The 18,777-nt window shown below is 35.5% G+C and overlaps 1 protein-coding gene across 14 annotated transcripts in view; it reads left to right on the plus strand.

Annotated features, from left to right (window-relative positions):
* ZNF510 (zinc finger protein 510) overlaps positions 1-18,054 on the plus strand; it is a 22,961-nt gene extending 4,907 nt beyond the window's left edge. For 12 of the 14 annotated variants that reach the window (XM_081238288.1, XM_081238275.1, XM_081238281.1 and 9 more), the window contains exons 4-6: positions 12,844-12,970; positions 13,261-13,356; positions 15,374-18,054. In XM_081238288.1, coding sequence (XP_081094414.1) covers positions 12,844-12,970; positions 13,261-13,356; positions 15,374-17,031 — 1,881 coding nt within the window. In that variant the 3' untranslated portion in view covers positions 17,032-18,054. Of the gene's footprint in view, positions 1-7,035; positions 7,155-12,843; positions 12,971-13,260; positions 13,357-15,373 lie in introns of all 14 variants that reach the window. The other 2 variants (XM_081238280.1, XM_081238279.1) reach the window with 2 other exon arrangements.
* Positions 18,055-18,777: the final 723 nt, after the last annotated feature.

The following is an 18,777-nucleotide window of genomic DNA, read 5'->3' on the forward strand; positions in this document are numbered from 1 at the left end:
CATTCATATTCTTGTGCAACCAATCTCCAGAACTCTTTTCATCTTGCAAAACTAAAGCTCTATATCCATTAAACAGCATCTCCCCACTCCTCCCTCTCTTCAGCTCATGGCAACCACCATTCTATTTCTATGAAGTTCACTGCTCAAATAGGTGGAATCATATAGTTTTTGTCTTTTTGTGACTGTCTTATTTCACTTAGTATAAAGTCCTCAAAATTAATCCATATTGAATCATGTATCAGAATTTCCTTCCTTTTTAAGGCTGAATAATACTGCCTTGTGTGAATATACCACATTTTGTTTATCCATTCATCCTGTAATGGACACTTAGGTTGCTTCCACCTTTTGGCTATTGTGAATAATGCTACTATGAACATAGGTGTACAAATGTCTCTTCAAGACTCTGCCTTTAATTCTTGTGGATATATTGCTGGATCATGTGACAATTCTATGTTTAATTTTTCAAGGAACTGCCATACTGTTTTCAACAGTGGCTGCACCATTTTACATTTTCACCACCAGGGCACAAGGATTTCAGTTTCTCCAGATCCTTGTCAACACTTGCTATTTTCTGTTTTTCTCATAGTAGCCATTTTAATGGATGGGCGGTCTGGCTCTTTGCTTTTGATCTGTCATGAGTCAGCTTTGGTTGCCTCATCCAGGAAACAATGCTCTTTTTTTCCCCCTTGTCTCCCTCTGGGCTAATTTCCAGTCCTCTTCTGAATCTGCATAGCCCTCTGTCTTTCACCTATCTGCACTTCATACATTAGTGGAAATTACCTGATATGTGTTTGTCTGTCTGGTTAGACCATTAGCTTCAAGATCTGGAACCACCATGGGTTCATCTTAGGAGGCTTTCAGCTTTCCTAGTTGAGATTGCTCATTAAACTCTGTTCCAAATAAAAGATCATCCCCTAAGTATATGGAACTGGGCCACCAAGAGAATATGGATTTATATTCTTCTCAGATCACCACTTCATTTCTTACAAGATAGAGCCCATTCCGTTATTATCTTCTCTTTTACAAACCTGTGCACACTTGTTCTGCTTGTGACAAATAGGCCTGTTCTTCTGAATGAAAGGCTTTCCAAGAGGAAGTTTTTCTGACTTTCCCTCTATATTGTGCTTCCTCTAATATGTTGTCATTTAGCCTCTTAACCTTTAAGATCATATCGCCTCTGGATTCTTTTCGTGCTTATAAGAAGGACTAAACTTCTTGTGGACAAATACAGTCCCCTTGAAGGAGGTAATACACAGGAGATACTGGGAATAATGTGAAGATTTCTTCCTCATACATGGGAAACAAAGTCAGGATTAAAGGAATTAGTTGATTGATTGATCATTTGAATTCAGTGAGTATCAGGATTTGCAGTTTGTCAAAGAAAGGACAGACTGGTGGTATAGGCTCAGTTGATCAAAGGTGGATAGTTGAAAAGAATTGTGTCAGTCCTGAAGAATGGGTGGAATTTTGTTGCAGAGTATGGGCAGGTTACTGCATCTTGAAAGAATAACATCAAGTGGACTAAACAAGGGATACAAGGTCCAGTAAGAATTTTTGCCTATTACACTTTGGACTTCCTCTCAGGGAACACTAAGAGAGATGGAGAAATCTTGGGACCAGACTAGGTGTATTAGTTTGTTATGGCTGCCATGATAAAGTACCACAGACTGGATGGTTTATAAACAACAGAAATTTGTTTTCTCACGGTCTCGAGGCTGAAAGTCTGAGATCAGGGTAGACAGGCTTGGTTCCTTCTGAGAGCTGTGAGGGAAGAATCAGTTCCAGGCCTCTTTCCTTGGCTTATAGATAGCTGTCTTCATATAATCTTCCCTCTGTACATATGTGTGTCCAAATTTCCTCCTCTTATAAGGACACTAATCAAATTGGATTAGGGCCTACCCTAATGACCTCATTATATATAAAATAAAAAGCCTATCTCCAAATACAATTACATTGTGAGGTACTGGGGGTTAGGACTTCAATGTATGAATTTTGAGTTGGACTAAAGCCCCTAACACTAGAAGTCCTTCGATGCCATCCTTAAGGGTTTGATGTCATCATGAGTTCTAGCATATGATATGGGGAAGAAATTCATGTAATAAAAGCAATTTTGTTTTTAATGTGGAAGTACTAGCAGAATGGGAAAGACATGAAAGGGGTAAAGTAAGTCTATGTGACTCCAGAGTTTTTCTCATAGGAGGGCAGAATGGTGATCCCTGTTGTAGAAGTGTATGAGAGCTGAGATTGTGCATAATTTCATATATTTTTAAAAGTCATTTATATTTCTTTTTTGTGAATCAGTCTTCTTTTTTACTAATTTTAAAGGCTTCTTAATTATTAAAGAATTTTTTAATTATTAAAGAATTTATCCTTTTATTCTGACATATGTGACAGATATTTTTCCCTATTTCACTATTTGTCTTTGGACACTTTTTGTCCAGAGTTGACCAAGTTCTTTCATTTTTACTAGTGGCATTTTGAGAAATTGTTAAAATATAGAAAGATACAAAGGGATAATGTAATAAACCTTCCCTAATCATCAACTATAAAATGTTTTTATATCTTTAAAAATTTTTTACTTATTTATTTAACTGAGGTACAGTTTTAATACTAGTAAAGTGCACTCTAATTGTGAACTGAGTGGATTTTTACCTATGTATATACATATAATTTACCACCCAGATTAAGAGAGAAAACATTTCCATCATCCCTGAAGTTTCTTTCCTTCCTTCCAATTTTCAGTTAATAATAACTGCCCCCTTCTGCAGAGGTAACCACTAATCTAACCTCACTTATCAGGAAAAAAAGTATAAATTCATTTTCAACACCATATAAATGGAAGCATACCAATGCATACACTTTTTCAGGGGAAGGGGTGGTCTGTCTTTTTTCTCTGTACATATTTTTAGATCATCAATGTTGCTATGTATTTTAATACTTTTTATTGCTGAGCAGCATTCCATTATATGAATGTATGATGGTATGCTCATTCTCTTGTTGGTTTTTCATTTGTGTTTTTTCCAGTTTGGGACTATTATGAATAAAGCTGCTGTGAACGTTCCTTTGTGTCTCTTGGCATATCTTCCTTTCTCTTGGTTATACAAGTAGCTTTCTAAAGTGGTTGAACCAATTTATACTTCTATCTGTACCAAATTCTCACTACTGTTAGCCTTTTTGATTTTAGCCATGTGTAGTGGTCTCTCATTGAAATTTATAATTTGCTTTCTGTGATAAATACTAGTATTGAGCACCATCATTTGTTTTGGCCATGTAGATATCTTTTATGTAAAGTAACTGTTCAGTTCTCTATTTTAATTGAATTATTTGCTTTTATTGATTAGTAGGCGTTATGTCTATATTATCAATACAGGTCATTTGCCAGATGTATGTATTGCTAATGTTTTTGCATTCTGTGACTTGACCATTTCTAGTGTCTTTTGATGAACTAAGTTATGAAATTTAATAAAGCTCAATATCAGTGTTTCTTTAATGGTAGTTCTTTGTGTGTCATGTTTGAAAGATCTTTCCCTGCTCTGAGATCATGAAGATATTCTCCTGTGTTGTTAGTGGATGCTTGATTATTTGAGCTTGATTCACCTGGAATTACTTTTGTGTATGGTACAAGGTGAGTGTCAAGGTTCATATTTCCATATGGATATCCAGTTGCCCTAGCACCATTTGTTGAAAAGACCATCCTCTGTCCACTGAATTGCAGCAGGGCTTCTGTTGTTCAATCAAGTGAACCAGTCAAGTGGTCTGTATCTAGACTGTATTCTCTTCCTTTGATCCAGTTATTTCTCTTTTTACTAGTACTTCACTGTCATAATTACCGTTGTATTTCAGTAAGTCATGAAATAGGGTAGGCCTTAAAGTTTTACTTCTTAAAAAACTTATTGGCTAATTTTGATCCTATGTGTTTTCATAGAAATTTCGTTTCCACTGAAAATCCTGCTGGGGTTTTTTAAGAGTAGAGGTGAAGTCTGACATTTCATTAGATTTACTCCTATGTATTTGATCTATTTTGATAATGTAATTATTTTTAAATTTCATTTTTAGTTGTTTATCAGAATACAATGGATTTTTAAATATTGATCTTATATTTAGCTATTTTGTTAAATTCGCTTATTCTAATAGCTTATTTTAGTAGATTCTTTTGGATTTTAAATACACATCATGTCTTGCAAATAAAGAAAATTTTACTTCTTCCTTTTCAATCTTTATGTCTTTAATTTCTTTTTATTCTTCTAGTACCATGTTGAATACAAATGATGATAATAGAAATCTTTTTCTTCTACCTCACATGAGGGGGAAAATACTTAATATTTCACCACTGAGTGTGGTTTTAACTTTAGAGTTTTTGTACATGCCCTTCATTAGAATGAGGAAGTTCTCTTTCTGTTTTTAGTTTGCTGAGAATTTTTATTACACAGAGGTATTAAATTTGGTCAGATGCTTTTTCTGCATCTGGTGAGGTAACAGTATAATTTTATTTCTTTATTCTGTTAAAGGGGTGGATTATACTGATTGAATTATCAGTGTTTAACCAATCTTGCATTCCTGGGATGTCTCACACCTGGGTCTGAAGTACTATCCCTTTCATATATCATGCACCTTCTTGGTTAAATTTATGCTTAGTATTTACTTTTTATTCTATTCTAAGTGGAATTGTTTTCTTAATTTTTTTATTGTTCATTCCTAGTGTTTAGAAATACAAATGTTTGTGTGTTGATCTTGAATCCTGAAAATTTGCTGAGTTTGTTTATTAGCTATAACTTTTTGTAGATTTAGTGTTTATGTGTTATATATATTTATATATTAGATTATGTAGTCTGACTAGAGGTGGTTTTAATTTTTTCCTTTCCACTTTAACCTTTTTTTCTTTTTCTTGCTCATTTGCTCTGGCTAGAACTTCCAGTACAATGATAGAATTGGTTACAGTGGACATCCTTGTCTTATTCCTGAACTTTGGAGGAAAACTTCCTGTCTTTTAGCATTGTGTATGACGTTAGCTGGGATTTATCAAAAGTGCTTTTTATTGTGTTGAGGAAGTTCTCTTTTATTCCTAGTTTGTTGAGTGTTTTTATCATTCGTGTTGGATTTTGTCAAATGCTTTCTCTGCATCAATTGAGATGATCATGTGGTTTATTTCCTTCATTCTATTACTGTGCTGTTACATTGATTGATTTTCCTTTGGTGAGCCACTCTTACATTCCTGGGATAAATCCTGCTTGGTCATGGTGTATAATCATTTTAATATACTGCTAGGTTTGGTTTGCTTGTATTTTGCTGAGGAGATTTACATCTATATTTCTAAGGAATATTGATCTTTAGTCTTGTGATTTCTTTGTCTGACTTCAGTTAAAAGTAACTCATAGAATGAGTTAGGAAGTGTTCCCTCTTCTCTTTTGGAGTGAGTTAGAGAAGGGTTTGTGTTCATTCTTCTTAAATGTTTGGTAAAATTCACCAGTGAATCCATCTGGTCTTAAGATTTTCTTTGTTGGGAGGTTTGTAACTACTAATTCAGTCTCCTTACGTGGAACTCTTCAGATTTTCTATTTCTGTTTGACTCAGTTTTCATAGTTTGTATGTTTCTAAGAATTTGTCCTTTTCAGCTAGGTTATCTAGTTTGTTGGTGTACAGTTGTTTATAGTGCTCTCTTATAGTCATTTTTATTTCTGTAAAGTCGGTAATAATGGCCCCACTTTCATTACCAATTTTAGTAAATTAGAGTCTTCTTTTTTCTTAGTCAGTCTGCCTAAAGGTTCATCCATTCTGTTGATCTTTTTAATGAACCAACATTCAGTTGATTATATTGTTTTTTCTTTATTTGGTTTTTCTCTGCTTTAATCTTCATTATTTCTGTCCTTCTGCTAGTTTTGGGTTTAGTTCACATTTATTTTTCTAGTTCCTTAGGATATAGAGTTAGGTCATTGATTTGAGATCTTTTTTAACGTAGGTGTTATTTATAGCTATAAATGTCCCTCTAAGCACTGTTTTAGTTGCATCTCATAAGTTTTGGTATGTTGTGTTTTTGTTTTGTTATCTCAAAATATTTTCTAATTTCCCTTCGATTCCCTTTGATTTATTCTTTGATCTTTTGGATTTTTTAAGAGTGTGTAGTTTTATTTCCACATATTTTTGAATTTTCCAGTTTTCCTTTTCTTACTGATTTCTGGTTTCATTATCTTTTGGTCATAGAAGGTACTTCGTATGATTTTAACCTTTAAAATATATTGAGACTTGTTTCATGGCCTAACATATGGCCTATACCAGAGAATGTTCCATGTTTACTGAAGAACGTGTATGCTTCTGGTGTTGGCCTGAGTGTTTCTGTAGATATCTGTGATCTACAGTTCACAGCTTTGTTTAAGTGTGTTCTTCCAATATTGATCTTTTGTCTAGTAGTTCAATCCATTATGAAAGTGGGGCAATAAAATCTCCAACTATTATTGTTGAATAGTTTATCTTGTCAGTTCTGTCAGTTTTTGCCAACAGAAGTTCTGTTGTTAGGTACATGTATGTTTATAACTGTTTTGTTTTCTTGATTTATTGACCCTTTTACCATTGTAAAATGTCCTTTCTCTCTCTCTCTCTCTCTCTCTCTCTCTCTCTTTTTTGTTTTTTTGGTCTTAACACATTATTGACCAGAGATACATTAATACTTAGTCTTTTGTTACCTGAACGTTATTGACCGGAGATGTATCAATATGTTTGTAGAGAGTGATAAAATTAACATCACTGTGTGAAGTTGTTAGACCTTAAAATTGATCAAGGATTCATTATACAACTTATGATTGTCATTATCATTCACATTTTGCTCCATTAGCTTTTTTGTTCCAACCTTGTGTATGTTATAAATGTAAAATTTTTCAAAAATGACACATCATGAAATTTTGAGTGAAGAAGAATTTTTTGGTGAATTTTATGCAGATACTTTCTCTGATTGTCCAAGCAACATATATACTAGTCTCTCAGAAGATGATAGTTCTTCAGAATATAGTTCTGATTCAGATTATTTGAATATTAAACCAACAGAATCATTGATTCTAATATGGAAAGTGAAAATGAAACTCAAGGTGCTGGAACTTGCTCCTTTACTTCTACAGAAGAGTGGATTGAAGACAACATTTCACAAAAATTAGAAGACTTTACAGGTGTGTCAGGTGTAACTATTAAATGTAATAACCTGCAAAGTGTCAGTGAAATAACAGAATTAATTTTTGGCCAGCTGAAATAAAAATTGCCGGCCACAGGCATTAGTTTTTGCAAAAATCCCCCAGTCAATAATGAGTTAAAGTCTGTTTTGTCTAATACTAGTATAGGCAATCCAGGTCTATTTTGGTTACTGTTTACATGATATATCTTGTGTTAGTCTTTTACTTTCAAACTGTTGTGTCTTTGAATGTGAAGTGTTACTTGTAGACAGAATATAATTGGATCATATTTTTTCAATCCATTCTGCAAGTCTCTGCCTTTTAATTCAAATATTTAACCATTAACATTTAATGTAAGAAGCATTTGTCTTCTATTTAGACATTTGCCTGAGTATGTGATATGTCCATTTTGTTTTTCTACTTCACAATTTTTGCTTTCTTTTGTGTTAAGTCAATATTTCCTAGTATACCATTTCAGTTACCTTGTTGTGCCTTTACTACATTTTTTCTCAGTTATTAGTGGCTACCTTGTTGATTACAATTAACAACTATAACAGTATTGTTCAGATGAATACAAACTTAATTTCAACAGTATACTAAAACTTTGCTCTTCTATAGCTTCACACCCTTCTCACTGCTTTATGCTGTTATTGTCATCTAAATTAACAATTTTATACATGTGTGTATACTAGTAGCCATTTCTTATTACTGCCTCATGTAGTGGTCTTAAAATCATACAGGAGAAAAATAAATACAAAAAAATACATTTATAGTGTCTTTTATATTTTTACCTGTGTAGTTACTTTTGCCTACATAGTTTTCTTTACTTCTTCATATGGATTTTTGAGTTATTGTCCAGTGTACTCTCATTATAGCCTGAATGACTCCCTTATTAATATTTCTTATACAGCAAGTATACTAATGACATTTTCCCAGTCCTTATTTACCTAGGAGTGTCATAATTTCTTCTTCGTTTTTGAAGGATGGTTTTGCTGAATATTCAAGTCTTGGTTGACAGTCTTTCCCTTTGGTACTTTAAATATGTCATACAACTGCCTAATGGTTTCCCTGGTTTCTAATGAGAAATCAGCTATTAATCTTATTTGGGAGCCTTTGGAGGCAGTGAGTCACCTCTCTCTTGCTGCTTTCAAGTTTTATTCTTTGTATTTCGGCCCTTTTTCCTCTTTTCTCTCCTACTTCTGGTATGTGAATGTTGCTATGTTTGATTGTGACCCACAAATCACTGAGGCCTTTTGTTCATTTTCCTTCATTATTTTTACTGTATGCTCTCAGATTGGGTCATCTCAATAGATTTATATTCAAATTGGCTGATTTTTCTGCCTCTTCAGCTCTTGAGCCCTCTAGGGACTTATTCACTTCAATTATTATACTTTCTACTCCAGAATTTCAGTTTGCTTTTTCAATATATATATACTTTCTGTCTCTTTATTGACATTCTTTATTTGGTGAGACATTGTTCCCATACTTTCCTTTTATTCTTTTGATGTGGTTTCCTTTAGTACTTGGTACATATTTAAAACAGCTGATGAAAAGTCTTGGTCTAGTAAGTCCAATGTCTGGACTTACTCAGAGACAGTTTTTACACTGTTTCATACATAGTCTGTTTGTTTTCCTATATATGAGTAATAGTTTCTCATCTGTTTACGTCTCAAATTTTTGTTGAAAACTGGACATTTAAAATATAATGTGTAATGTGTAATCAGAATCTCAACAACTGCAGCTGTTGTTATGTATTTGTCTAGTGACTCTTTTGAACTAATTCTGTAGAATCTGTATTCTTTGTCATGTGTGGCCAACTGAAGTCACTGCTCCATTAATTAAATAGCCAGCTAATAATTGGATAATGATTTCCTTAAATACCTGTAACAAATAAGGCTCCCAATATTTGCTGAGTTACTCTGTGTGTATGTTGGGGCATGCCTTCAACAATTAGCCCAGCATTTTATTACTCCACATTAGCCTTCACTTTTCTTTCATAGAGCCTCAAGGTTAGTGAGAGGCAAAGGTTTAGCACCTTCTCAGGTCTTTCCTGAATGTGCACACAGCCCAGGGATTGTGTGTCACCTTTTAGATCATCAGGAATATACCTGAGCTTTTCAAAGCCCCTTTGGATATCTCATTCTCCAGCTTTTCCCTTTAAGCTTTTTAGTAATACTGTTGTTTCCCTTAGCTGTTAAAAACTGCCTGTAGTAGTCAAGTAGCCATGATGGTAAACAATATCCCATGATTTTTTTAAAAAAATAATGTCATTGGGCTTCCCTGGTGGCGCACTGGTTGAGAGTCCGCCTGCCGATGCAGGGGACACGGGTTCGTGCCCCGGTCCGGGAAGATCCCACATGCCGCGGAGCGGCTAGGCCTGTGAGCCATGGCCGCTGAGCCTGCGCGTCCGGAGCCTGTGCTCCGCAACGGGAGAGGCCACAACAGTGAGAGGCCCGTGTACTGCAAAACAAACAAACAAACAAAATTATGTCATATCCCCAGGGAAAATGTTATTTACAGCTTTGAGTCATGTCAAATGAAGAGGGGTGGTCTAGGGAACCACCGGACAGGCCAAATAATGCCAGTTCTCTGGGAATGGGGTTTATCTTCTAATTGAACCTCAGTCTTAGGTACTGAGAACTTGGGTCTCAGCATTTTATTACTTAGAAGAGATAGGACAGATAGGTCTAGGCATCATTTTTGGTAGTGTCTGCTACTGCTCTCTCCCTACTGCAGTGAGATCCCACCAATCACATTATGTGTTCTGATGATTTTCCCCTTACAGATTAAGTATTCTTTAGTGGAGATATGCATGAGTCTGAGTGGATTTAAGCACTGACTGTTCTTCCTCTATGCTAGCTATCACCACATGGGACAGAAAGGGGCTTCTTCTGAATTCTCCCCCAATCCTCTCTATGACAGATAGGCTTCCTTGAGAAAATCTCACAAAGAAGGTAGAAATTACCCTATGTCTGTGACACATACCATCTCCCTAGGGACTTCACAGTCTTCACATTTGCATACATGTGGTTTTTATAGCTTAAGCTTCCTATCTTATATGGAGTTTAGCATATGGTTCAGTAAGCAAACGAATGGGTCCTGATTCTCCCTACAGGTACCTGTCTCTCTCCTGATTTCAGATTGTTTGCCATGCAATTTCATTTCTCTAATGAGTTCAAAAAGACATTAATTTTCAGTTCGCCAAGCTTTGTTCTTGTAAGATGTTAGTATTGCTCTTTTCAGCTTTCTACATCTTTGAGCTAAAATCTAAAGCCACACTGTATGATTGTAATTTTTTCTAATTTGGCGAGACTTACTGTTTTTGTTTTATAATATGCAAAGTGTACCAGAAAATTATTTATGTTATGATCAGATTATCCTTTATATTTCAGTTAGTCAAGTTGGGTAATTACATCATTTCAGTCTTCTGTATCAGTGGTCAGCAAACTTTTTTGGTAAATGTCAGATAATAGGCTTTGTGGGAGATATGGTCTCTCTTGGAACTACTGAACTCTACAGTTTCAGTCTTATAGCAGCCATAGATAATACATAAACAAATGAACATGAACTGTGTTCTAATAAAATTTTATTTTCAGAAAAACAGTGTGCCAGATTTGGTCTTTGGCCCATAAGTTTCTGACCCCTGTTCTAAATCTCTCTTGGTTTTTCAGTCTGCTTGACCTGTGAGTTACTGAGAGAGTTGTATTAAAAACACTAATTATAATTGTGTGTCTGTATATCTAATTTCTCTCAACTATTGTTTATATATATACAATATACAGTAATACTCATTGTTCTCAGTAGTTCTGTTCTGTAAAGTGGCCATGAACACTGAATTAGCAAATACTGAACCATTGCTCCCAGGGGAAATACAGGATTAGGTTCCTGCAAGCTCCTGGTCACAACATTTTGGTTAGCCAATCAATATGTAACCTGGTTATGTGTGTTTCTGTTTAAGAACATCTTATTTAGTAATATTGTTGATTCATGAACATGAACTAACAGCCAACAGCACCATAATTAATGCTTGAACACAGCCTATTAAACATGCTTATTTTCTGCATAAGGCATATCACAACGCTTTTGCACTTAGGGACACTAGATAGCACTTCTTTTTCTTTTTTTTTAAATATGGAATTTTATAAACTTAGTTTTATTTATTTTTGGCTGCATTGGGTCTTTGTTGCTGTGAGCGGGCTTTCTCTAGTTGCGGCAAGCAGGGGCTGCTCTTCATTGCGGTGCACAGGCTTCTCATTGGGGTGGCTTCTCGTGTGGAGGATGAGCTCTAGGCACGTGGGTTTCATTAGTTGCAGCATGCGGGCTTAGTAGTTGTGGCTCACGGGCTCTAGAGCACAGGCTCAGTAGTTGTGGCACACGGGCTTAGTTGCTCCGTGGCATGTGGGATCTTCCTGGACCAGGGCTCGAACCTGTGTCCCTTGCATTGGCAGGCAGATTCTTAACCACTGTGCCACCAGGGAAGTCCCTAGATAGCACTTCTGTACTACACAATGGGGCCATTCTAAAATGTGAAACCACCAAGAAATAGCACAAAAATGAAAAAAAGTACTAAATAGACTACAAAAAGGATATGATTACAGTACAACAGCTGAAACAAGAAGGCAAGGCATTATCTTGTTCAGACTCAGGTGGGAAAATGTGTATTGGGCAAATTTTTTGTCATTATGTGAATGTCTGCAAATGACTGCAAAATCACAAGTACTGATTTGGAAGTTAAAAGTAAATTTTAGTGAGTAGGTGAATTTGCAAATACAGAATCTGAATAATGAGAACTGACTGTATTTGGAAGCTGTGTTGATATGCTGTATTTGGAAGCATATCAATTTATGTTACACCTTCTGTTAAAAGAATCATTTTATCATTATATATATATATGTGTATGTATATATATATATATATATATATATATATATATTTCATACTTTATTACATTCAGGTCTACTGCTTTTCTTGTTAATATAACCACATCCATTTTCTTTTGGTTAGTGATTATGTATATATCTTTTTGCATCCTTTTCCTTTCAGTCTTCATACATCCGCCTCTATAAATTGTGTTTTCTTTGTTGTTATTTTTATGCTGTCAGTCTTTCCTTTAATTGTATTCATTAGTCCAGAGGTTGGCAAATTTTTTCTGTAATGTGTCAGGTAGTAAATATTTTCAGTTTTGATAGTCATAAAGTCTCTGATAAAACTGCTATGCTCTGCTTGTTTTTGCATAAAAGCAGCCATAGACAATACAAAATTATTGGGGGTAGGGGGGTTGCTGTGTCCCAATAAAACTTTTATTTTAAAAAGTGGCAAGCTGGATTTGGCCACAGGTCATAATTTGCTGACCGCTTCCCTGGAGCATGCCCAGGGTAGTAGAGTGGGATGAAAATTGTAAGAAGTGTATTTATATTTTTTTGCTAAAAAATAAATTAAAAAAACAAAAGTTTTGCTAATATACTTATTGAGAGTACAAGTATATAACTCATAAATACATACAAATTAAGTTATTAATATTTTTACTAATTGAGCACCTCCAAAGTATAAGCTAAAATTAGATCCAAAATAGGCATCCTTTATATTCATTTGTTTAAGCTCTTTACAGTAAACATAAGAACTGTTTTCATGCGTATTTTCTATGTCATCTAATTCTAAACCCAGATTAAACAGAAATGTACTCTTGCAGGCATCAGTGTCATTCAAGGACGTAACTGTCGAACTCACCCAGGAGGAGTGGCAGCAAATGGGTCCTATTCAGAAAACCCTCTACAGAGATGTGATGCTAGAGAACTACAACAACCTAGTCTCAGTGGGTGAGCATATAAGCATAACTTACCCTCATAACACCATACAGAAGGCATTTCCTTTTTATGCATCAGTACACATGAATACTTTAGATTTTAATGTCATTTAGGCGTTTTATTCAGGAATATAATGTAACCAAGCCCTACTGAGGAATAGAAAGTGTTTGACTGCCATTGCCAGCTGCCAATGATAAATTCAGCTGAGGGCCTTCAGGATGCTGTTCCTGAAGCTTTTTCCATTTCTGGAGACTTAAAAGCTCATGATCTGGCTTAAATACTCAGTTGTTGCCTGTTTACAGGGAACTGCATTTTCAAACCAGAGGTGATCTTCAAATTGGAGCAAGGAGGAGAGCCTTGGTTCTTAGAGGAAGAATTCTCAAACCAGAGCCATAAAGGTGAGTTACTGAGCACTAATATAATTCTGTGGGGTAGTTAGACTCCAGAAGGTCAGTTTAGCAGTGAACACCTTCATATTTCAAGACTTTTCTCATGAGTCCCAAAGGCACAAAAAATACCAGTCAAAAGAGAATGATTAGTAAACTTGACTACATAAAAATTGAGAATTTTGTTCATAAATGATACCATTAAAAGGATGAAAAGACAGGCCACAGAGTAGCAGAATAGATATACAATACAGGTAACCTAGAAAGGATAAGCATCCTGAAAATGTAAAAACTTCTGCAAGTTTATACAGGAAAGCATAGCAACTCAGTGTATGTGAAAGACTTTATATATAGGAGCTTTCAAACAGCTGTTAAATCTTGGAAAATGTGTTCAATCCCATTACTTTTCACAGAATGCAAAATAGAGTATAAGGTGAGGTAAATAATACGTATAGCATAAAATGAGATTAACAAATCTGGCAATGGCAAGTCATGGGGATGATGTAAAATATTAAAGACCCTTATTTATTGACTGAAAATGTAAACTGATAAAACCACTATGAAATCAGGAAGATGTTATCAAATAGTTAAAGTTTTACACACCTGTAACCAAGTAATCATTTTCCCACTGTATACCCTATAAAAAGGCATGATTGTATTCTCTAGAATGAAAAAACAGTATTTATGGCAATATTGGTTATTTTTGCCAAAATTGGGCTCATCAACAGTAGAATAAAGGAATAGTATTTCTTAAGGGAGAATTATACAGCTATATGAAATCTTATACAATGATTGCAAACATAATATTAAACAAAAAATATAAATATGCATGTATGGTTACATTTATGTAAATGTCAGAAACAAGCAAAACTCAATTACATTTTTAGGAATTAATATATAGGTGGTAAAACTACAAAGAAAATCAAGGAAGTAAATATCAGGAGAGTGATGAACTCTTAAGCATGAGGAAGTTGTTACCAGGCAGGGATTTTTGCAGAGCCGTTTATGTTCTGTTTCTTGACATGGTTTCTAATTCGATGAGTGTTCACTCTATACTGTTAAATTGCACATATAAGTTTTATGCAAATATAAATTATGTTTCATGCTTAACAGAAAGTTACAAGATGAACCAAAAGTAAAATAGTATTCACAGTTCATATAAGCCAGAAAGGATGGGCATCTAGAATGCATAGGAATTTGGATCTTTGCAGTAAGGTCTTCCATAATACCTCATTTAAAATTCCACCCCTCAAACTGAAATGTGGAAATTTAGAATGAAGTGATCAGGTTCACTTATCTGCAGTTTTGTTAGATGGAATAAGTCAAAGGTATCACAGCCAGAATTGAGCAGTGAATCTAATTTAATTACAAGAATTGATTTTCCTTTTATCAGTCTTATACTTGTTTGTATTTCTGTGACTCACAGCTGCAAGATGGGTTTTATCCTGAGCTATAAACCTCTTCATTTAATCATGAGGAGGTTGGTGCTATCAATTTAATTTGATTTTGAAAGACTGAATGGAAATAAGGAATGATATCAAATTGAAGTATGAAGACTCTTGAGGATTCTACCAGTAGAGCCTAGATAATGTTGGACCTCTACTGTAATTTACTTCCTCAAACCAAACCATTCTCCTGTTGGGCCTAACCCATCAATGCTTATTATCTCCTAATTTTCTTGTTACTCTACTTAAGTTTATAACCCCCTGTGTTGTATTAATTATCTGGTTTTCCTGCTCCCTAAAATCATCACTCCCATAAAAGTCTTAATTTCTCTCCCTTCTCCACCCAGGTAGGAAAATCCAATTTATCACAATCCAACTACAGATATATATTTATAACCAGTTTCCTCTCTAATTGTCACTGTATCAATATTATTTTTTAAAGGAGGGTGTCTCTCTCTCATACACACAAACCCACAAATTAATCTTGAGAAACCAAAAAATGAAATGCAGCATAGGCTATATGTTTATAAGCCCCATCCATAAGAATAGTAAGATTCAAAGTGTTTTCAATTTTTCTGTTTTAGAAGACTACAGAGATGAAAATCTAATCAAGAGGAACAAAAAAATCAAAGACAAACACCTGCAGCAAGTAACATTTATAAATAATAAACAGTTGCCTAGAGAGGAAGAAGAAGTTTTGAGAAAACCATTTAATCTGCACATAGTTCCTGTTTCTTCATCAAAAATGTCCTGTAAATGTGACTCATGCGGAGTGAATTCGCAAAGTATTTCTCAATTTATCATTAATAGTAGAACCTACTCAACAAAAAAAACAGATTGTTATAATGTACGTGAAAATTTGCCTTTCAAAATTAAGCTTGAAAGAACTCATACTGGAGAGAAATTTTATGAATATAATAAAAATCAGGAAACCCTCAGTTATAAGGAAAATCTTCCTGAACATCAAAAGTGTCAAACATTGAAGCAAGCTTTTGAATTTAATGGGATTGGAAAAGCCTTTTATGTTGAGGCTGGATGTGTTAAACATAAGAATACTCATACAGGACAACAATCCTGTAAAGATGGAGAGTTTAGGAAAAACTGTGACAAGACAACTCTCTTTGACCACGAAAGAACTGGGACAGGGGAGAAACACTCTCATCTTAACCAGTGTGGGAAATCCTTCTGTGAGAAGTCAGCTATCAAGGAATACAATAAATTTAACATGACTGTGAAACACTGTGAATGTATTACAAGTGGGAATAATTTCAGCAGGAAGTCATACTTTACTCAACCTCAGAGAACTCTCACAGAAGAGAATCCATTGGTATGTAATGACAGAACACAAGCTGGAGATACACACTTTGAATGTCATGAAAATAGGAAGTCTTACCAGAAAGCCCACAAAGTACGCCAGAGAACTCACTATGAAGTAAAACCCTATAAATGTAATGAATGTGGGAAATCCTTCTGTCAAAAAGGACATCTCATTCAACATCAGAGAACTCACACAGGAGAGAAACCATTTGAATGTAATGAATGTGGAAAAACTTTCTCCCAGAAGTCACACCTCAGTACACATCAGAGAATTCACACAGCAGAGAAACCCTATAAATGTAATGACTGTGGGAAAACATTTGTCCAGAAGTCAACCCTCAGGGGACATCAGAGAATTCACACAGGAGAGAAACCCTATGAATGTTGTGATTGTGGAAAATCTTTTGTTCAAAAGTCAACCCTCAGAGATCATCACAGAATTCACACAGGGGAGAAATCCTTTCAATGTAACGAATGTGGGAAAACTTTTGGCCAGAAGTCAAACCTCAGAATACATCAGAGAACTCACAGTGGTGAGAAAACTTATCACTGTAAAGAATGTGAAAAATCCTTCTGGCGAAAAGACCATCTCATTCAACATCAGAAAACACACACAGGAGAGAAACCATTTAAATGTAATGAGTGTGGGAAAACTTTCGCCCGGACATCAACCCTCAGAGTTCATCAGAGAATTCACACTGGGGAAAAACCATTTAAATGTAATGAATGTGGGAAAAAATTTGTCCGGAAGGCAATCCTTAGTGATCATCAGAGAATTCATACAGGGGAGAAACCCTTTCAGTGTAATAAATGTGGGAAAACTTTTGGTCAGAAATCAAACCTTAGAATACATCAGAGAGCTCACAGTGGGGAGAAATCTTATGAATGTAATAATATGGAAACTTGCCTAAGAAGTCAACCCTAAGTGTATACCAGAGAATTCAGGGAGGGGGGAAATCAAATTGATATAATAACTGTGGAAAATTCTTCTGACTAAGAGACCAACCTATTTGACATCAGAAAATTCACAAAGGAGAAAAACCATATAAGTCTGAATATAGGAAGAATTTTGCCCAAAAGGCAACTCCGAGAGTGTATCAGAGAATTCACACAGGATTTCTTTCAAGGTGCTCTGGAAACCCTGTTGGATGGAGTCATGCCTTGTTAGATAACTCATATCACATGTGCTGGTAATCTTCTCATTAGTAAGAATTTGATAGCTAAACTAAATTTCCCTATCTCCCTTTCATCTAAGTGGGGCTTTGTGACTGGCTAGTAGACTGAGAATGCTCATGTTGTATGCCACACCTAGTTCTGACTTCCCTGGTCCCAGCAGTATCTCAGTCATACATGGAATAGTAGCAACTATCCCTTAGAGAGGAAATGTATCCCCCACTTTGCTGCCTGAAGCAAAGCTGCTGGCTCAGTAGGACCCTCAACTCATAAGTACTCTAATTGGGCCTGTTTCACTGATGGTTTTGCTAGTTGAAACCACTTGGACACTGTGACTGTTCAACCTCAGTGCCATTATGCAGACCACAAAGCTAATGTGGCTGCTCCTGTCACTGGGCAGAACACAAAGATGTTCTCAACTCTAGCCAGTATTCCCTCTGATGAAACTTGGTGCGTTTTCATTGATTCTTGGGTTCTTACTGTACCTAGCTATCTGACATGCCTGTTGTAAAACTATAGGCATATAAAAGCACCCCTGTTTGGTGCTGTGAACTGGGGGGGGGGGGGAAATCACAGCTGCTGAGCACAACGTCTGGGTTTTTCAACTAGATTCACATGGTAAAGAGACTATTCTCTGATAAGACTGACTGGAATCAAGTTGCTGATCAAGCCCCCACTACCCTGATTGCCAGCATTGCTACCTGAATCCATATCATACTGATGGCAAAACATTTACCATTTTACCCTGGATACAAAGTAAAGGTCTGTGTATATATCCAATGTTTCCTTTGGTGTCATTTGATACAAGAATGTAGTTTTTTTCTTCTGGATTAGCAGCCAGTGCTCCATATGCCATTTGATTGATTCATCCCTTTCCTACTGATTTTAAATATCTTCATATACTAACTTGTCATTTGTAAACATATTGCATATGACTGACTACTCATGACCATATTAGTAACAGATTCTCCTTTTATGAACAGGGATGGCACATACCTCATATTAGCCAAAAATACCCTGTTTTTCTGGCCTGATACTGAATGTTTCACTGAAGGGTATTTGAATCAAGTTTAGAAAAGGAGAATACCTCCTAGGACTTTGGAAATGAAACATCACAGACCAGTTACATTGTTACTCCAGAGCTGCCAGCAGCATTGTGAAGAAGATTCAACTGCGATAAGAGAAAATAATGTCCAGTTAGTACTATATTCCCTGAAAATCAAGAGATTACTGTTTACTCCGTTTTTATAATTGTTGGTAATATAAAGAAAGTCATTCTTTCATAAAATTTCTGTTTCTTAAGATATGTAGAATCATCTCCTTTACACCCCCTTTCATATATCATCTTTTAGGATTATGATTGGATTTGCTATTAAGTGCAGGACTATCTACCCTCCAAGATGGAACCAATTCACCCAAGTGGCCTGAATGGGAGGCCAGGTGACAAAGTCCCCTGATGGCACTTAGGCTGTATCTGCTGTCTCCTTGGTGGGGAAGC

The sequence above is a fragment of the Mesoplodon bidens genome (genome assembly GCF_964165515.1).
Source record: "Mesoplodon bidens genome assembly, chromosome: 6".
Classification (NCBI taxonomy): domain Eukaryota; kingdom Metazoa; phylum Chordata; class Mammalia; order Artiodactyla; family Ziphiidae; genus Mesoplodon; species Mesoplodon bidens.